Raw genomic sequence first — 22578 nt, forward strand, 5'->3', positions numbered from 1 at the left:
GTTATTATAGCAGTAAATTATCTTACAGCATTAGCATGTTTTAGAAGTTGTATGCAGGAGTTGGTTGTTCAGGCATTTTCATGGACAACTAGCAATGGGATGTAACGGCAGAGCTCCTGGATGTGAAGTTCATGTTGATGTTTTTCCCCAGTTTGATTAATTTAACCTAAAATATTGATATAGCTACATGTTACATCTCATTCATTTCTCTTAAAACAAATCACAAAGCCCATTTGGCTACAACTTTCAGATATAGCCTTAATTGTAAGGATTAAGAAAAAAATATGTTTCGATTGGAATTAGCCTACAGTTTATATTTTAGTTGTAGTAGTTAGGCTACTGCTTGGGATTGCAGATATAAATTATAAATAGTATTTACATGAAGTCTATGGGTAAATATTTTTGAATAGTTAATTTTTAATTTGTTCATTTAATGTTGTTAACATTTATTGAAGAGATTATTGATACTTTAGATCAACATAATAGATATCATTATATTTTTTTATGTTGCTAGAGGCCTACAACATAAACAGTGCTTTAATGTTAAATTACTGCATATAGGCCTATTACATACATTTTATTGCATTTTAGACTATTGCATTAGATACCAATTTAGCCTAATATCAATATGCTACTCATTTAAGCCTATATTCATGAAAAACAATTACTTTATAGAAAGTGGTAGTTGCACATTTGGGGTAAAATATGGAGAATATCAGGGTAAAATATGGAGAACATCACTTATACCCTATACCTCTTCTGATTCCATTCCCTGTTAATTCTATTCTTCTATTTGTATATAGCACACTGTGTATACAAAATTGTCTATTTTGTTTATTTATGCTATATGAATAAACAAAATAGACAAATGTGTATACACAGTGTGCTATATACAAATAGAATAGAATAGAATAGAATAGAATAGAATAGAATAGAATAGAATGGCTACAAAATTATATTGTTCATTTACATAGTCTATAAAAAATACAATATAATTCACATATAGGCCTATCTTTATTTTTACTATCTGTGTTGGTGTCTCTGTGTACTGGAGGCTTCTTCTCTCTCCGAAACAAATTCATTGTGTGCAAACATATTTTGCAATATTTTCTTCTTCAGATCTCAAAAATAGTATTCAGCTCGCACTGTCATTAATAAACCAAGGGGGGCGCTGCATAAGAAAAAAAAGTACAGATATATATTCCTGGCAAAAGTAAATGGTTAAACCAACCAAAAAAATCGACTATAAATTATATATTGCCTATAGCAAATTTGTAGAAAAAAAAGGTGAAATATGCTGTAAGAAGAAAAAAAAAAACGTTTTAAATTACATAGCCTAGGTGATGTATGAAGAATCAATGTCCTCCAGTTATTACCGAATGATACCTATTGAAAAATGAATATTTATATTTCATTCATTTACATATTTAAAAAATATTTTAAAATGAAATGACAGAAGTAAATGTTGGTAGATAAATCTAAATATTACATTAATCTGCAAAGATATAGGACCAAAATCGAATTTGACAATTACTCACAGACATGCACATGCAAAGTGGGCTGGTTCATTGTAATTTTCCTTCCTGGATGTACAGACCAAGAGATTCTACAAATTAACAATAAACGCTGGACAATATGTAGACTATATGTAGTCTATTGAGGTAGAACATGCTCAAAACAAGATCAAATTATTATTTCAAATAAAATAATAAAAAACAATGTAAGTATAGACAGTAGAATCTGTTTGATTATATACATGCTTCTCGATCAAATAGGATTGGCTTCAAATTATGACTAAATTCCCGTAGCATTCCGTTAGTAGCCTATTTTCCCCAAAGATGGCACAAAGATTGCACAGTGCAAAGAACTGTGAAGAAAATAATAAAATGTGCACAGTGAAATCTCTCAGTACTGGTGGCACTTTATTGCTGAATATACCTGAGCACTGGAGTGGGACCAGGTGCAGATGAAATTGTTCGCGTGCTACGAAAGAGCTCGTGCTATAGTCTACTGGCGCGACAGGCGCTCGCGTCTCGTTGACATCATTCGCATCATCCCGCTGATGCGCGTCGCGGGATGGATGGAATACACAGACTCGTCGCGAGTGCGTGGAGATTCCGCAGAATAAAACAGACCAACGAGACACATCGAATCGTTTCATCTGCACAGAGCGACCAGACGTTAGTTTAGTCTTATACTTAATACCACGATGTTCGGTTCTTGAATAGCATTTGGTTATGCAATTTATTAGCATATGTTTGGTGACTTACACTATCTTCACAACTTTGTGAGAGTTTGATGTGAAGACTTGGATGACACACTTTCGCGCATCTTTTTACCATATCAACATGTGGCATGGGGCTTTTGGGCTGGATCCCACGCGAACGTCCTGGGAGAAGACCTGGAGAGAAGATCATGATTCACACTAACTGCATGAACAATTTCCTTGTGTTAAAATGAATGATAAACCCAACAAATGGATTTTCATCCCAATTTTAGCCATTCTTTTTGTCATGATTGGGTACCAGTATATTTGTCCGGCAGGCGGTCATGCTTGCCATTTCAGGACAGGAGAGAAACTCGTGAGGATCGGTGCCCTGCCCACTCCAGACCCGACCACCGATGACCTGTACCGGGAGTTGGACCCGGAGGAAGACAGCCCACCTAAATGTGCGTCCAAATTCAACTTCACAGAGCGCGATCTGACACGCGATGTCGATTTCAACATCAGGGGAGATGATGTGATAGTGTTTCTGCACATTCAAAAGACAGGAGGAACCACCTTTGGCAGGCACCTGGTCAGGAATATTCGCTTGGAGCAGCCGTGCGACTGTAAAGCGGGACAGAAGAAATGCACGTGCCACCGGCCCGGTAAGCAGGAGTCCTGGCTCTTCTCAAGGTTCTCCACGGGCTGGAGTTGCGGTTTGCACGCAGACTGGACTGAACTGACCAACTGCGTGCCGGTGATTATGGACAAAAGGCAGTCTCCAAAGCGCAAGAGGTAACGCGCCTCTCTCTCTCTCTCTCTCTCTCTCTCTCTCTCTCTCTCTCTCTCTCTCACATAAACTAATTCGGGGAATTCATTTGACGCTCTGTTGCTTCTAATGAAGGTAATGATGAAGTGTAACACGTAGTCTGAGGGTGTTTTCACACTTGAGTCCACTCAGACCTCTTTAAGTAGCCTAGACCAAAATTGTTTTCACACTCTTCAAAAATTGGGCTCAGATCTAACTAATAATACTATACTGCTTCTGCTGATTCCAATAAATACTCCAATAATGTTTGTTTTATTTACTTCGAAAAAGTACATTATTTTTTTTTCAGACATATTATTTCTTTACTTCTTTAAGTTTTTGAGCAATATAGTCTGAGACCCCTTTAAGTAGCTCTAAAACGTGAACCCAGTTCTATTTGCACTCAAAATGTCACTGCCCTTAGACTCAAATCCTATATATTTTTGTCCATTTTTTGATGAGTTCTCAGTTTACTTTCTATAAAAAACTTGCTTTGGGGATCTACAATCATCATTATTAGGTGAATATTAGTGCGACATGATAAAGTTTTTGTCCACAATGCACTCAGACTCCCTTCAGAGAGTCAGGTTCTCAATCCGGTTTGATTTAAAGTGGTTTGAGTTCAATTGGAGCATTCACATACAAGCTGACATTTGTGCCAACCAATTGTGGACCCCTAAAACAATACTTAAAGGTAAACTAAAAGGTAATATTTTTCCTCTGACATAATACTGATGTGTTACTAATTCTGGACCAGTTGAATGAGACATTATTTTAACCACAGAGGACAATCAATCACTCCAATGGTTATGATCATAGTCCACTGTGAGAATACAGTGTCTAGAAAAGAGATCTGTGCATTATGAATTCTGTGGTGCCTTTACTAAATCTAAGTCCCTTGTAATTTACTAGACTCCTAGAAATCCATTATGCCCTTACTCCTGTCTGAAATGCAGTTTTTTTTATAGACGTTAGGATATTTTAGAAGGTATTTTAGCCATCTCTATACCTGTAAAGATTAATATACTTCACATACGATTTTAAATAGATATATTTACTCTGTCAGAAAATGCACTAATTGGGTTTCATTGCCTGTGGCCCCTCTGCGTGTCACTCAGTGATATCATTAATGTGACAGTGATATTATTAACTTATCATCACCCAACATGGTTTATGGTTTATACACATTAAAATGCACAACAAAGAGATTGTCAATATGACAAAATGACAAGCCTAAAATGCCACTCTGTGACCACAGCTCTCTTTTTTCAGATTCTGTATTCCCGTTTAAATGATGTAGAAGCTGCGCTGTAATGAACTTTAAATGAGGTATCATAAAGCCGAGCCGAGCCGTCGAGCATTCCCATCTATAAATCTGACAGTGCCAGTCTGGACAAGCAAGCTATTAAAAAGTTATTTTAGTTGTTTACTAAGTATAATTATGGCTTAATATAGTGAAAAAATGCAGACTTTCACTTTTATAAGTGCATGTGAATAAAAGACACATGTCTTTTTAGAGCCTGCGAATGCTGTTCTTGTAAATGGCATATAAAACAGCTTTGTCGTCACCTTCGGCTATACTTGCTGATCTTACGTTAGTCCATTAATTATCTTTAACACAACTGACTGTGTCCATATCTGTTTTGCTCTGTTATCATAAAAATCTCAGTTTTGGCAGTCATTCATTAAGCAGTTGCCAAGCAAATAGATCAAGTTAATTAGGTGCTTGGCCTGTTTATATGGTTCAATCTATTGTAATGAATGAAAATTGCCAATTTCTGAGTAAACAATTAATACTGAATGTGAGGAAAGTTTTGAAAGAGGAAACATTCAGAAATTCAGACTTGTACCCCAAACCTGCAAGACCATCCTATATGATTCATCTCTGCAGAATCAGCCAGCTCATTCTGGGAGTTCGCAGTCTGTATCTGACAGAGAACCAATGCCCAAATGAAACATAAATCCATCGCTGGCTCGCTCTTTCTGTGCTTTCAAAATGCTGCTTCGCATTTCTTCTCTAAAGATACACCATGAGACGCAAATAAATCTCTTCTGACAACAGACGCTTTTGCTCTCTGAAGCGCATGTGCTAAGTGGTGACTGTATGAAAATTTCATCCTGATACCCAGCTCTGTTTATTTCAGTTAAGATGGATCACTGTGTGCTTGGAGGAGGTTTTTCACGGACAAGCAATCCTCATTTTTTGCTGTGTTTAAATGCCACCTTCACACTTGAAACTTGCTGCACTCACAGTATTCCATAATCTAATCATCCAGATTAGTGCAGTAACGCAAAGAAATTGTGCAATTTTTGTATAGTGAGCATGCAGTTGATATTGGTTGGTAATATGGCAGCCTGGTTTCTCAGGCATGGTGTGGCCTTTTGGAGCAGTGTGGGCACATCGCAGGAGCCTGAAAGGTCAATCATATCAGAGTGGAACAACATACACTGTAAGAGTCGATGGGGAGAGAGAGTCTTCTCTTCTTCTGTCTCTCACTCTGGATTGATTGTCTTCAACGGTCAATCGCAATCTCGTAATGGTGTGAACGCACCTTTATTCCAGATGGTATGTATGGCCACTTTTCAAGAGCCAATCAATTCCCCATTAGTTAAATCAAGTCCCACTCAATTTTTCCACACTGAATATGCTATTTCACTCAGGAAAACAACCTATTGCGTTAGTAAAATGGGTTGTTTTTAATTAAAGATGCTAATCTTATGATAACTGACCAACCATAAAACTCCACAATTAAGATCAATTTCAGACTCAACAGGGTTTTATTTGGGTGCAATCCTCACGGATTTTATACCCAAAGGCATCACATAAATTTAAATGATGTTGTTCAGATGATGAAGCCCCCTTATATGGAAAAAAAACCCTGACTCGTTCTTTTCACCATCCTTCCTTGTTCTTTCATTGCTCTGCCTCTCTACAGGACCTCTCTCTGCCTCTTTTTATTTTAGCACTAATTAAAGTTGCCAAGTCCCCTGACATTATAACCAAATGGAGTTTCTGGGCAGTCACGAATGTGCAATCTGTGAAATGAGATGCAATTAACTAAGCCAACTGCACACAGGTTCTGAGATTAAAGTCACCGCAAACGATCTGCACATGTTTACAGAAACAGACTCTTAGTTTGCAGTTTAAAAAAAAGCGAAAACAAAAAAACACCTAGACAGCTAGTTTATAATTAGGAACACAAAAGCATTAAAACGATTTTCTGTTTTTCTGCCCAACACTGATTTCATAGTGTTGTCGCTTACTGGCATAAAGGTAAAAAGACATTTTACAAAGTTTTAGTGCACATTATGGTCAAGGGTCTATTTTGGCATTGTAATATTCCTTACATACTGTAAGATCCAAAATTGAAATCTAATTGTTTTCAACAGTATCGAAGTGTAACATTCATGTTTGTAGCAAGGTTTTGCAGAATTCAGGATCTATCTACCAATCTACCATCCATCCTTCCATCCATCCATCCAACCAACCAATTTTTTTTTCAGAACTTTTAAACAATGCTTTGTCAAACCAACATGATGTAATGTTGGTAAAAAATGCTTTTCTAAATTAGTTAAACTGTATAAATTACTTTAAATTTCAATTTATTGTAATTCTACTTCCTTACATTCAAACCCTATTTGCCATCTCAATACAAATTCACTAAGTGAACTGGAATTTAAAAGGCTTTCTCAATTCAGTTCTGAAAAGCACTCAGCCCTGCATGGTCTGTCAAGTCAAGTTACCTTTATTTATATAGCGCTTTATACAATACAGATTGTTTCAGCAGCAGTGATCAACGGGAAGATCATCCAATGATTTGAACTGAGTTAATTTCAGCTGTACAGCAGCTCTAAAAGAAAATAATGTTATTGTTCAGCTGAAGTCTGTTCAGTGTTGATTAAGTTTCGTTGTAAAAATCATCAATTCATTTAATCTATAAAGTAGTTCTGCAGACAACAGTGATGCCATCATTGTCCATCTCAGTTCAGTTCTCATCCAATAGTGTCAGTGCAGTCAAATCAATAATATTGTTGAATATTAAGTGTAGCACAAATGTTGTGGGAACAGTTAAAAAAAAGAAGTATAATACTTAAAGTCCCCCATTCTGTCCCCAAAATTACATATTTAAATGTTTTTTCTTGTGAAAAAATGTCCTCATGCCTTAAAATAGCTTGAATGTAACTCTACACCCCTTGCTTCATTTAGTATTTGCTTCATGCTTCATGCTTCATGCTTCATGCTTCATTTGGGGCGGCAGTGGCTCAGTGGTTCATGTAGGTTGTCTACAATCCGAAAGGTTGGTGGTTCAATCCCCGGTTCCACCTGACCAAGTGTCGATGAGCAAGACACCTAACCCCAGCTGCTCCCGACGAGCTGGATGGCGCCTTGCATGGCTGACACCACCGTCGGTGTATGAATGAGTGTATGAATGAGTGGGTGAATGTGAGGCTAATTTAAAGCGCTTTGGTGGCCATAGGTCTGTGAAAGCGCTATATAAATGCAGTCCATATGCAGAAGTGCAATGCAAATGTTTTGCACTTATTGTATTGCAAATGTATTGCACAGTATATGCAGAAGTATGAATATGCAAATTAGCCCCACCTCCACCCACTCACGCCAGCTCAGAGATCCACTCGGCCAACTTACTGAGGTAAACTCTTTACTGTATAGATCTTTACAACGTCGGACACATAACAGTAATTAATATAGGTTTTTTCTTAACTATGTTATTAAACAGCTAATAATGTGTTGATGTTACAAGAACCATGTTGCCGTTTGCCATCTCAGATATCTGACCGCTGCCTCAGTATCCTTAGAAACGCTTTGAACAACTGAGAACGTCAGTGGAGAAAGGCATATAGTTCATCATAACATCGTAATATACCTAACGCTAATTAGGTATACGTCTAGAACGTTTTTTCTGTGTAACATTTTTTTGTTTGTTTTTACTAATATTGTCCTCTGCATATGGTGAAACAGAGTCGCATTTTCTATTAACACATCACATCATCTATATTAAAACAGTCTATTTGCGTGTGCGCCTGAATGTGTGTTAAGTTGTGGTTAGGGTTTTCAAGCTAATGTAATGAGACCTAGAAAAATCTCCAATTGTTCTTATGGAAGGACAAACATTCAGTGCTCGGAACAGCCGAGGTCCTCCACTTCCCCTCAACAATTAGAGTACAAATAGATTCACAAGCTCCTCATTTCCCAGACAATCACAGTAATGAGTAACCTGCAGCTGCACTAATGGGCCATTATTACTCACACGAAGAAAGTGATGACATCCTCTTGGCACAATAACACCCTTTTGCATTATATTTATTCATTATAGTCAACACAGAGACATACAATTACTGTCAGCATCTGCATGGGCTCAGATCAATACTGAGATGCCATCGCCCATCTTTCGCAAAGTGTAAAGCGCTTTTTCTGGTCACCTTTGAAATTCTTCTTCCTATTCCTCCTTGTATGTTCCAAACATCACTGCACTTGCTAGATGGCTTCTGTTGTCATGTTCAGATCCTATCAGCTAGATTTGTCAGCCCTTGCAGGTTCTCTGTGAGCAGGCATGGGACTGCAGGAACTAAATTTGTTGGATTTACAGCCTGAAGGGACCTGCTCAAGCCCTGTGCATCCTCATTGGTATGGGATGTTTATTAGGTGCAGGGCTGAGCATGCCCTTGTGGGTTAGACGCGGTTGGGTCTGGAGATTGCTTTCACGTGTCATTAATCCAGGTCGCCATATTCTCTGGAGCAAAAGCTGTAATCCAGTTGCTATGATAATTATGTGCTAACAGGGAAGGGAAAGTTGGTGCATCTTTTGAGTTGACTGCTTCTGTTTGAGCTAGAGTCTAAAAAGTGAATAAAAAAGCCCTTTGAAAAACAATGTGGTGTTCGAAGCAGCATATTGTTAAAAAAAAAGTATTTGGGGGGAAAAACACAGTAGACTATGCCATATTTAAATCACACAAGCAAAAGTGCTGCTATTTCAAATCCATGTTGATATAAACAGCATGATTATTAGTGTGATATAGTTTTCATACAAGTGCAATAACAAAAAAAAAAAAGGAGTTAATATAGAGTAACTCACATTTTGGACACAATATTGAAAGTTTGCTCTGTCAACAAAAAGCAAAAGCAAAGCGCGTGGTGTTTCATTCAGGAATTAATTGTTGTTTTGAATGAATTGTTTGAAACGATTAAAAGACTCACAAATTAGTTGTGTCCCAATTCAGAGGCTGCATCCTTCGAGTGACGCATATGAAGGCCTATTGTGTCACCATTGCGTGACGAAGGCTGCCCCAATTCGAAGGCTCCTTCAGATGTGGCAGATGGATCCTTCGCAGCCTTGCCTTGACTGCAGTTTTAAAAAGAAAATACTCAGCAATGGTGTTGACTTATGAATTTGCACATGGTTTGTCTTGAAGCATATTAAAAACACCACATAGACATATAAACAACATTAAAAACTTGATTTTCACCACAGGGGGACTTTTTTTTCTGTGTAACATTTTTGTTTTTGTTTTTACTAATATTGTCCTCTGCATATGGTGAAACAGAGTCGCATTTTCTATTAACACATCACATCATCTATATTAAAACAGTCTATTTGCGTGTGCGCCTGAATGTTTATTAAGTTGTGGTTAGGGTTTTCAAGCATGATTATTAGTGTGATATAGTTTTCATACAAGTGCAATAACAAAAAAAGGAGTTAACTCACATTTTGGACACAATATTGAAAGTTCCTTCAAATGTGGCAGATGGATCCTTCGCAGCCTTGCCTTCATTGCTCTCCGGTTACAACTGATTTTTTTTGAGAGAAATTGCCGAATTACACTTTTAAACATAAGTATTGAGTTTCGCTTTCTCAAATATCTAATGATACAAATGTAAAATGTAAAACAAAAAAAAAAAAAACTTTAAAGCATTTCAAATGTTGACATATCTTACTAAGATGTGATTATTATTATATATAGTTTATATTTTATTATATACAGAAATGGACAATGGTGAACAAATATCTATAGACAGTTTGTGAACCCTGTTTTTTTAGTTTAATATAACTTTCAACTCATCAACGGCAGCTGTCACAGTTGCAAGGTGACAAGAACAGCACTCCACAGGCTAGACCTTCCAATTTAACAACACTCCTTCATGGCCTTCAAAGGTGCAGCTTTTTTCGCATCCTTCGAAGGATGCAGCCTCTGAACTGGGACACAGCTATAAATAGCAACTTGTATCGCTTCTGAACGAATTAGTGTTTTTGAACAAACCAGCTCATTTAATGGCTGTGTCCGAAATCACATACTCTCTGTGTAGGTACTTATTTTGAATAAGTACTTCATGACCTAGTTTGAAATGTGTGTGTAGTATGAATGTAATCTGGACGTACTATATTTCCCATGCTGTCATTATCATGTGGCCTACCAGTGTCAGTTACTATATCGCTTCACTGCCGTTGACAAATCCTCTCCCATGGCCTCATGGGATAGTAAAGTGTCCATGGTGCATGCATACTTCAGAATCTCGTCGGAAGTAGAAGGTCATCCGGGTACTTTTTGCATACTCTTTTATGAGTACTGTGAATTATTTGCCACAGAGGCCTATTGTTTTTCGCTTACTATATAGTAGGGAAGTATGCAATTTCTAATTTAGCCAATGATTTAATGACTCAGACTTTTCAGATTTTCAGAGTTACTGAAAAATCCCCACCACTAAAGGACAGACCATACTATCCCTTTACCAAAAACTGTAGTAGGGCTGTGTGATAAATCGATTTTTAGTTAAAAAAATTCCAACTATTGTGAAAACGCAATAATCTTGCTAAAACGATTATTGTGCTGCAAGAGAATGCGCTGTTCTCCAAGCGGCTTTCTGTGCGCTCGCTCCGAGATGGAGCAGAACACATGGACAAGGAAAGCATCCTGCATCAGGTATGCGCCAAAACTGTCAAATACTAACAAAATTATGTCAAAATGCCAGGCATGGCGAATATTTACGTAAACACAGTCGGTTATTTCTTAGTGAATGCAAACAGCAGGGAGAAAATCTGTGCATTAGGTCTTAAAGTGATAGTAGCCTAATATACTGTCTGTGTCACTAATTAATCAAACAGCAAAAGACAAAGAGAAAATCCTCCACTGTTCTTAACTGAATATTTTTAGTAGCTTTAATAAGAATCAATGTATATTTAATTCATGTAGAGAAAGACTATGCTGTGTGTTTTTTTTTTTTTTTTTTTAACATTAATGGTTTATGTAGTCTGTAATCATGATTATTATAATACAACCAGTAATTATCTGGGAAATTTTTACTTTACTTTTTTTTTTTAGCACAGTGTAATTGATCCATCTGCAAAATTTTCATCATTAGTCAAGCAGCTCAGGTGAGAATGATTTTAAAAGTGTACTTCATTGTGTGCTTTCTGTTAAACAAAGGTTAACAAACTACAGGTTTACCGTTTTGTTACCTCCTAAGTCAGATCTGACACCAGTCCTCAGGACAGGAAGTGTAGCTGCATTTCCTAATGTTGATAAAAATCTGTAAAGGCCTAAATCTTGAGAGGCTGAGGCGTGCACTATGAAAACTACTCAGTGTAATGAGACAGGTCTTGCCAGAGCAGACGCTTAGCTCTTTTGACACTGCTGTCAAAAAAAATGCTGCTATAGCAAATATGACTCTCCAATAGTCTAGTCTTGGCATTTTATTGGCTGCAGTCATAACTTCAGCCTCGACTTATAAATGATGTCTAGAGAGACTATAAAGAAACAAGGAAATATTATTATAGTTTATTGGACACGTAAAATGAGTACACTTAGATATATTTTATGTCGTGAAGTCTTTTTACCTACAATCGCACGAGCAGGTGTTGAAAGTATACCTTCATCGTCACTATCAAATAACAGAATGACAGACAGATTTTGTTTAAATGGATTTTAGGTAAATTCATCCAGCACTATTTTATTTCCTGTGTTACAAAATATCCTGTTGTTTACTGATACTGAAAAAACTGCTTCAAACTGCATGACTGAACTGTGAATGATTTGTAAATTGATTCAGACAAATATAACAAAGATCTGCAAGGTTACAAAGCTCAAAGTCCACTCCAAAGAGAGATATTTTATTTATAACAGAATCCACTTTTCAAGAACTACAGTTACGGCTCGTTCAAAAAACATATCACTCTGAAACGTCCTGTGAAATCCATGCTTGCAAAGAAATCCATTTTGCATGATCCTCTTGTTCATTAACATTGTCAGGGTCTGAATCGGGCTCGAATTGGTTTGAAAATGACGCCATCCTTAATATTTACACTAGAGCAGAACTCGCAGTTGTAGAGGGGCGGGTCATTTCCCTGCCAATCATGACACACTGGGCCAGCTAACCAATCACTGCACATTACGTATGTTTGGAAGGAGGGGCTTCATCAAAACATGACCTAGACAGAGCGTTCGAGACAGACTGGGGGAGAGGTGCTGTAATAATGTAAAATCAAGCATGAAAACATATTCTAGTACGCCCCAAAAACAAAATCAAGACTTCGTAAAAGGGCATAATAGGACCCCTTTAAAATAGAAATCTTAAATGATTGTAGCTACCTGTTAATTTGGCGGCATTGTGGCAAGTTCAATCATTTATTTGTTTCACAACTTAGCGTGGGTCATATCAGTTGGAATAAGCCATGGTTTATATGTTAGCTTAATAAAAGTGAATGTTTAACTGTTCTCATAATTATGTAGCAGAAGTTGAAGTTTTATTGCAGGCTTTCTGCAGGATCAAGCTGTGCACAGAGTGATAGACATTCATTTGATAACAGATGAGTCACACATGAAGGTGAAGCCTGCTGGGAATCACACTGTTTACTTCTGAATCTGAACCCTTTGGATTATAGACTATATGTATATTTGTACTGTGGCAGCCTTTATACTGTAAGCTGCAATTACTGCTATTTGTTAGAAGACCATGTACCCCCAGTAATTACTGTTCTGCACTCCCCAGGTTTGTCATACCTATACGGTTTTGTAGATTCTGCTGCCGATTACCACTGAAATTTATTTGCGGCTTGTTCCTTTTTTAAAAACAAGCAAAAGTTGTGTTAACAGTAAAACACACTTACAATGGAAGACTATGGGGAAAAACATTCAAAAGTGATATTTATGCAATTTTGTTTGTTTGTGTTGGGACTGCTATTCTAGGCGGATAAATGTCTGGTTTTGTATTACCAGCATAAATCTTGTGGGTGGATTTTTCTCTGTGAAACTGTCCCTTTCTGGTATCCTTGTGGGTTAAAATTATTTCCTGTGTTAAAAGGCGTATTTTGAAGCCAAAAGATTTCTCAGAGCTGTCTAGTTATTAGATTCCGAGTCTATTCCTGGGATCTACCAGAACTGCTTACAAGAGTCTCAAATGTTTTAAACAAGATCTGAGATATCTTTCTAGCAATAGTTCAGACATGGTAAAGAACCAGTACTCGTTCAGTGATGATTATGACTTGATGCTAGAGGAAAAATCTTTTCTTCAAGTCAGTATAATCAGTATAGTCAGACGATAATAACTCAATTTGCGTGGTAACCATAAATCTATACAAGACAGTCTTATTTTTATCTTCTTTTATTTTGGATGGACCCCAGTGTAGTGCAAATTTAGTGTTTCACTCTCCACCGCTCTCCTGAAGCCCTATTTATTTGACAGATTGACAAATCAAACTGTGACAGAGAAAATGCCAGCTCAGAGACTTCCTGCGTGTTATTTTTCAACTGTGATCAGTCAGGCCTGACCAAAGGTATCTGTACAAAGTAAGTCACTACAAGCGTGGTTAATCACCGCCACACGGTGAAATGTCATATTTCCTTATTTGGCGGGGCCCCGCTGACAGGTAAATGATGTGGCGAGTGGGCGGGCGGCTGTAGGGAAGGGTCCAAAATAGAGTCCCCTTCATAACACCTAATCTGATCAGCAGAATTATAGATGACCGACATGTTCTGTTCAGCTCATCTGACAATTTGGATGTACCTTACTGATCAGTCCCAAAGATTTATTATGTTTTTTATTAGCATTTTATTAGTACTTATTATGAAATGCTGTTTGGTTCATGTGAACATCATATTATTCATGTGCATTACACTTTGGCAAAGAATATTAGGTAACTTAGTCGAATTTCAAGACGCAGCTATTAGTCATGGGATCTCAACATGGTGGCTCCCATGAAGTGGCAACCTGCTCCAAACTGATTAAAATAGCTTCTATTAGATAGGTGATTACTTGGTGGCTGAAATATTTTTTTTACTTAATCTGAGTGAACATACTTTTTTAATCATACAGTATTTTTCAAAAGTGCAGTCTGTTAATTTATGTGTAAAACCTATTTTAATAAAAAAAACAAAAAAACACAAACACTGATAATACTTTAAAAGGAAAGATTTGAAACAACAAGAAGATTAATTCTCATTAGGTTTCATTTAATGGTGCTGAAAGTGAATGTTAGCTGTTGCACTAACTTAAGTGAGCCAATGAATTAGACCACCCTTTCTTCAAAATCCTGCTATCCAAAGATATGTCAAAAAAGCAGGACACCTTAAATGACTGACAGACCGAGAGCATCTTCTGATTGACTAAACATCAACGTCCCTGTCACAGAGACAGGTGTGATTTCTCAGGAGGAAACCTATTTTGTTGATATTTGCATGGTAGGGACATTTTATAATTTATAGTGTAAGGCCTGTCTAATCGGTCCAACGACAGTTTCCTATAGGCTGGTGAAAGTTTACTGCATGTTACTGTCTTTTCCGCGTGGAAAAGTAATTTGATTCCAATTAAGCTTTTATCTGACTCCATTTTATCTCGACCTCAAATTTAGGTTAGAATGCCAATTAGTTATTGGTCATTTATATAATAGTTTAGCAGCACATTTGATTATTCTATTTAACTCTTTACTCTTATTATCCTCATTCACTCGAGGGCCAAAGTCGCACAGGGTCTTCACACCGGCCGTTCATATTATGTGGGCCCACGATCACAAACTCATCAGTTTTGGGTCACTAAACAGAGGTAATTGGCTAATACCTTAGACCAGGGGTGCCCAATCCTGCTCCTGCCGATCGACTGTCCTGCACAGTTCATCTCCAAACCTAATCAAACAAAATTAAAGGCAGGTGTGTTTGATTAGGGTTGGAGATGAACTGTGCAGGACAGTCGATCGGCAGGAGCAGGATTGGGCACCCCTGCCTTAGATGGTCACATTCACGCTTACTCTATCTAAGATATTTTTGTATAGCCCCCTTGGTTGTATACACTTGAATTAAAGTAACGTTTTCTTTAGACAGAGGTCATGGCCACTACTACCGACCAATATTACTTCTCTGATAGTAGCTTTGGTTTGGTCAAGCCAGGGTTTCCCACGTACACTTAACTAACATTACATTAAACAGAGGTAAAACTCACCCTATTTAGGTTGGTCGAGCAGCATTTTGCTGTCCTAAACGGAAATTCCCTTTTTGTCTTTACATCCCAAGTACTCTTGAATTAGTGCCAAATATTAGCCGGAACTCTAAAATTGCAGTTGGTGTGCCCAATGCTCCACTCAAAACTGGACATTAGTCCGTTACTAATCTGACGCAGATTTGCAGTAGCAATGGATACAATGAAGTCTACTAAAGTTAATAATTTGAGAGTAAGTCAGAATAATTCCAAATGTAACAATTTATTATGTCAGGTAAATGTATCATGCCAATTACATAATCAGTTCAAAGATAATTAATACAAAACATCCAATGCTCTGGAATGAAGAGAAATGATGTGAACCTGACATTAGAAAATACATGATGCTGAGTGTCTTGAGCATCACGGGCTGATTTGAGCTAGAAAAATCGCGCACTGAACCCTCTTCAGCATCTCCCTAAATACTCAGACCAAGACAGAAACCTCTTTTCAAATGTAAAAATGAGTTCACAATGGGAATTTGCATTAATCACCGTCCCAGACTTACTGGAAACAGAAGTTGATTTACATGGGGGCACACCCACAGCAATTAACAAGATATCTTTAAACTTTCCACACCTTATTACCTTTTTGGTTTACTTCCGTGGGAATGAGACCTTTGTACAAGTCGCACTGAGACATTTCAAATCATACCAAACATGTATAATACTGTATGATAATTGTTCACATTAAACCATATAGATTTTTGGGTGAATTCAGGTTACCTCAGCATGAGAGAGAGAAGGAATGGTGGAACGGTGGAAGACTAGGGAAAGAGATGTAGATTAGGATGATACTGAGGTGAGACTTGCGTCTCGAATGGTGATGCTAATTTCACAAGAGAGAGTTCAAATTTTAATATCCTGAAACGTCCTTTGTCTTATCGTGGAGTGGTCATTCCTCAACCAGACTGCCCGGCATTTTATAATTTCTCAAGTCTTACAATGGCCTTATAGAGAAGTGTGAGGAGCAGAAGCTTTCAGTCTCCATTTGCTTTCAATATAATCTCTTAGGTGTCTAGGAGAAATGTATGAGATATTAAAGAGATCTCCTTTTTGGTTTCTTATAGGACTCTCACCTTTTCTGATTCACATCTGGAAGCTCTGTCACTTGAATGTGGGACCGTCAAGGTTGTTCTAAAATATCTTTGGTGTGTTTGAATATTTTCATGATGTGCGTTGAGTGGTGTTAAAAGCTGAGAGCTTGACAACGGGGTATGATCTCAGTAAGCAGATTTCCATCCAGATTGCATCTTAAATTTGCATGTTTATAAATACGCAACTTTATGTGACAGTTTACATTTGCATGACTTTTTGATATGTTTGTCTGAACTAAGCACAGCACTTCTTAAAATGTATCTGGTTTGTATCTTTGAGTTTGTGTCAGTTGTTTGATAGTCTGATCAATGAAGTCCACAAACTTTCATGCACAACTTTAGAGTTTTTCACAACTTTAAGGAAATGCAATTTGGATTATATAGGATAACTTTATGAATAACTTTGTTTGGCAACTCAGAAATTTGTTGCTAAATAAAAAAAAAAATTCACATAGAGAAAGCTGTCACGTCTTGTTTTGGTTCATGTTTCATGTCAGTCGTGTTTCATGTCTTGTCATGTTATGTTATTCCCTGTATTAGTCGTGATTCTGCCATGTGTTCCCCATGTGATTGTATCATGTCATCGGTTTGTATTTAAGCCCTCATGTTTGCCACGTGTCCTAGTCAAGTATTGTTTGTGTAACCACGGTTGGAAAGTCCATGTTAATGTTAAGTCTTGAGTTTCATACCATGCCACACCATGCCTTTGTTTAATGTCTGACCTTATTTTTAAAAAATAAATAAATACTGCACTTGGGTTCTGCAACTTGCCTCCAGTGGACTCCTCGTTACAGAACACTTGACCAAGATACGCGGCAAACATGAGGGCTTAAATACACAAGACTAATGACAAGACAACGGGACACCTGTGAACAATGAAACAATGAACCAATGACATGATACAATCACATGGGAAACACATGACAGGATCACATGACTAACACAGGGAATCACATGACAAGACATGAAACATGAACCAAAACAAGACGTGACAAAAGTAAGAGCACTTACATAATAGATCAGCAATCACATGATATATCATTCTGGAGTGTATTTCTCAAAAGCATCTTTAGCCAACTGTGGTCGCAAGTTCTGTTGAACTGTATTGGTAATGACGGAACTTGCGACCATAGTTGCTTTTGGGAAATGCACCCCTGGAATGGGTTGTCCCCACATTGGCATTGATATGTTGACATCACATGACCATCCATATCACAAACTGAGTACAAAAAAAAGAAAGTCAGTGATTGTTAACACGATCCCCCAGGATATTTTGTATATATTGATTGTAAACCCACTCACATATAGAATTTAAGTAATTAAATTAATCATAAACATATGAATATCCATTTTATTGAATGTCGAGACTGAGAAAAACATAGCAAAAGATAAACAAGCAGCTTTTTAGTGAAGTTGCAGCAGTTAATAAACAAACTTGATGCCTCCAGGCCGATAGGTGTCAGTATAAAGACTAAAACCACTGAGATGAGTTTGAGCCAGCAGAACATAAATCCACCCGAAATCGCATAGTCTCTGAGTAGGTACTTAATTTGAGTATGTACTTGAATTAATCTGGACATACAACATTAATAATGTTGTCATTCTCATGTGACCTTCAGCATTATCAGCATTATTATGGCCAGCAGCCATATCACCCTGTAGCCCAAGACTGGTTGCCCACTGAAGCTAAGCAGGGTTGAGCCTGGTTAGTACCTGGATGGGAGACCTCCTGAGAAAACCTGGTTGCTGCTGGAAGAGGTGTTAGTGAGGCCAGTAGGGGGTGCTCACCCTGTGGTCTGTGTGGGTCCTCATGCCCCAGTATAGTGATGGGGACACTATACTATTAAAAAGAACCGTCCTTCGAAAAAGAGTAGGGGTGTAACCCCAGCATCCTGGCCAAATTTGCCCATTGGCCTCTATCCATCATGGCCTCCTAATCATCCCCATATACTGATTGGCTTCATCACCCTGTCTCCTCTCCACCAATAAGCTGGTGTGTGGTGGGCGTTCTGGTGCAGTATGGCTGCCGTCGCATCATCCAGGTGGATGCTGCACATTGGTGGTGGTTGAGGAGATTCCCCCTTCCATGGGAATAATAATAATTATTATTATTAGTTGTATTTATTGCTTAGGTGTGTTTGACTTGAAGGGGCGCTGTGCAGACTGATCAGTGTATGACATCAAAGTACAGCGAGAGTGATTAGAAAGCAGATGGCTCCATATACTTTGATGTCATACACCGATAGGTCTGAGTCAAACACACTTTACTCTTTACTGCCAATCACCACTCCCCTTCCGAAGTAAAGTGTGCATCAGATGTGCACTTCAGAATCTCGACAGTAGTTGGTCAGTGTGTGTTATTATATATACTATGAAATTTATCAAGACAACAGTAAGCTTAAAATGTTTAAACAGTGGTTAAAATAACATGTTCATATAAAGACAAAGAAGGATTATTGAGAAGTTCAAACATTACACTAATTGCTCCACATGGCACATTCCAGAATAGAGGGGGAGGGGGATAAGATCCTGGCACTATCAATAGCTAAATTCCTGCTCATGGTATTCTGGGATCTGTTTACTTTTATCTCTGCCTAATAATAATTAGTGGAAATGTTCTATTTGAAAAATAAAATGAGCTTTTTGATCATTTTTATTTTTGGAATTAAGTGTGTTTTTCTTTTTTCCAGCTTTTTATCAAGGCTACATACTGTATGCCCTCATTTGGGAGCTTCAAAGGTTTGCTTGGAATTTTAGTTAGCCTACAATATAAGACTTTATTTAATAAAATGATGACAACATTTGCGGTGTGGCCAACTGTATACCACCAATAGGATGAGACCAGGTTTGTGGGTGGTTATCAAGTGTTTTTAAGCATGTTGCTTTGCAGTTGCTAAGGTGTACTGCTTGGTTGGTGATTCTTTCGTTGGTTGACTAATTTGCTGTGGCAAGAAATGAAACCTCGGATACAGACTTTTGGCTTTCAGCTTAGTGCATTCGGTGAATTATTTGTGAAATAATGCCAAATCAAAAGTTTGAATGTTTTACGACATTATATGTCCAGCAACTGTAAAATATTGTCATATAGTACTTTTGTGATCAATTTATTGTCTGACTCTGTGACATAAAGATGATATGTTCTTGCAAATACAGTTTGACTTGCTGTTTGTATAAAAATTATTGACTGTCTCTATGCAACAATGACACTATTATTAAACTGAACTGAACTGAACTGAACTAAACTGGGCTGCGTTTCCCAAAAGCATCATAAGCCTAAGTTGATCGTTGAACAATTGCCACCAATGGTCTCTATGATAAACTTAGGCTTACGATGCTTTTGGGAAACTCAGCCCTGAGCTCAACACAATTGTCTTCGGCAGAGCTGCTTTGCAGCTGAAATTGAATTTGTATATAATTGATAAATTTTGCTAAATTAAAGTTATTTTCCTGTTTTTTTTTTCTAATTCCTGTGTAACATGCTATGTGGCTTAACTTATGTATAGTTAAAAGACATGGCGATGCATGTCAGTTAACCGTGTTCAATTATGTTGACACTAGTTTACATACATACTATATGAATAGTAGTGGTACACTTTTATCATAGTACTTCTGGGACTTGAGAATATGACAAATTGAACTTCATCATCGTGTGCTTGAAACCTCATCATGTGCTTGAACAGATCGTTTGAGTATTTTGTAAAATTATGAATGACCGAGTATTTCTGGATCTGTGCCAATTTGAATCCATTAATGGAATGTTTAATTTGGGAATGAATCTGAACTTGCAGAAAGGGCCACTGAGCAAATCTTTTTGGTGAACTGATTCCCACAATTCCCACCATTAATCTGGGAATTTACATCAAATGCTAGATGAGCAGTGTGGCTGTGGCATCTGAGAATGAAACTAGGCTAATGTCATAGAAAACGACAGCCTGATGGATTAAAAAGTACCAGTTCATTTATAACATTGCAGAGCAATGCAAAGCTTCCTCATTATCATGGAATATACAGTGTTGTGGACTAATCAGTGTTGTGTAATAATCACAAAGGAAGTGTAGTCTGGTGTACAGACATTCAGCCTGATAAGAAAATATTTTGTGTGTGTGTGGCTCTATATCTCAGTAGGGAGTGTCAGGGTCCTGTAGGGAACTGGTTAAAAGCCACTTTCCTGCTGCATGGTCAGTCTTGCAAAATGTGTTTAGTTTTTAATTGTGTGATGAATTCATTCTTTAGCTCAGCAGACGTGCATAGAATTCCAGTTTGACTCAAATACAGATAGACTTCTTTGCAGGTATACATGAAAGACTGCAGATGGCCACCTGAGGTTTGCCACATTGATATAGGAGGTGTCAAAATTAGGCTGCTTTCTTTATAAGTAGCATGAAAATAAAGAAGCCCTTCAAATATTGCTTTGTTATCATAAAATAAAAATCATAACTTTAAGATATCAGAGCTTGTGTTCAGTGGGCAAGTGACTAGATTTGAAGCTGTGTAACAGGTTATGCAATTATTATGGAGATCTCTAATACTGTGTTTCAGCTTTTTAATAGCTCGGGAGAATTCATAATCATGTTTAAGTACCAGTTTTTTTCTCTTTTTTCAGATGTAGTATACACTGTTCAAACATTTGGGGTTAGTAAGAATTTAAGCAAGGATGGATTAAACTGATCAAAAGTGACAGTAAATATATTTATAATGTTACAAAGGATTTATTTTTAAAGGCAAAATATGTAAGATATTTGTAATAAAATAATCAAAAACCACTTGCTGTAATGAATTCTACTGAGGCAAGTTGATGTGAGAACCCAAGTGCAACTTTAATTCCAAAACTTGATCAAACATAAAACAAAGGCATAGAACTCAAAACTAAAAATGAGAACAAGAACAAAGACAGGGCTACCAACAGTACATGAAACAATCAATACTCAACAAAGACACAGTGCAAACATGAGGGCTTAAATACACAGACTAATTACAAGACAAGGAACACCTGTGAACAATTATCAGACGATTAACCAATGACAAGACACATGGCAGGATCACATGACAAACAGGGGATCACATGACAAGACACAGAAACATGACAATGACAAGAAACAAAACCCAAAACGTGACACTTGCACAGTGTGATGCTGTCACCATTATGTTCAGTTATATTCTATTCAGTTATATTCTATATAGTCTATTCAGTTCATAGACTTTTAGTTTGTTTTCAGTCCTCACATGTGTTTCCTGATCAGTTATCATGGACACTAATCACATTCATCACAGCTGCAAATCATTTAGTTAATTGCCACTGTGTATTTAAGTTACTGCCTGTGTTCTGTCTAGTGTCCGGTATTGTTTGTGTGTTGCACGCTGTCTTGCCTGCTGGCTATGTTTCTGAGTTAGTTATTAAACAATCGTGTTACCTTTCCATCATCTCCATCTTCCTTGGATCTAAGCGTGACAGATATTTAAATCCAGAGAAATTCCAGTTTTAAATAATGGCTCGTCCCTTGTCATTGTCACCTATCAATGATGTAATATCCTCGCTATCCTCGGTTTCCACTTGTAGAAACCATGCATGGCAACACCCGCAGACAAATGCGGAATGTTTGTTATACCGCATCTAGCACGATCACAATTATTCATTGGCAAGTACAGAAATGTAGAGATGTAGAGAGCTTCACGACAAACTTGGACTTGTATGCGTCAACAGTATGTGTTGCACAAACATATTTAGCCATTACTTGCAAATACTGTGGGTTTGTTCAAATGTACTTTTTATATGATTGTTTCAAACACGTACAGTAAAACTGCATTAACCCACCGATCATTTGACAAATAGTCAGTCACACAATATAGTATTACATTTCATGGTGAAAACAACATCTCACATCGTTCCACTCTTCTTCATAGCGTCATCAAGCTTCGCCTATGTTATTGCTTTGAAAATGCACCTCTGCTGGTGAAAACATATTGTGCCTTTAATTTAATAAACAATG

The 22578-nt window shown here is 37.4% G+C and overlaps 1 protein-coding gene across 2 annotated transcripts in view; it reads left to right on the plus strand.

Moving 5' to 3' along the window:
* Nucleotides 1-1962: 1962 nt before the first annotated feature.
* The window catches only part of hs6st3b (heparan sulfate 6-O-sulfotransferase 3b), a 65913-nt gene continuing 45297 nt past the window's right edge, over nt 1963-22578 (plus strand). The window contains exon 1 of one of the 2 annotated variants that reach the window (XR_013822279.1): nt 1963-3001. Coding sequence is in view for 1 of the 2 variants with exons in the window: in XM_079881267.1 (XP_079737393.1) it covers nt 2457-3001 (545 nt within the window). In the remaining variant the exon portion in view is untranslated. The remainder of the gene's footprint in view (nt 3002-22578) is intronic. The other variant, XM_079881267.1, reaches the window with a different exon arrangement.

Source organism: Squalius cephalus (genome assembly GCF_949319135.1).
Source record: "Squalius cephalus genome assembly, chromosome: 9".
NCBI classification, from domain to species: domain Eukaryota; kingdom Metazoa; phylum Chordata; class Actinopteri; order Cypriniformes; family Leuciscidae; genus Squalius; species Squalius cephalus.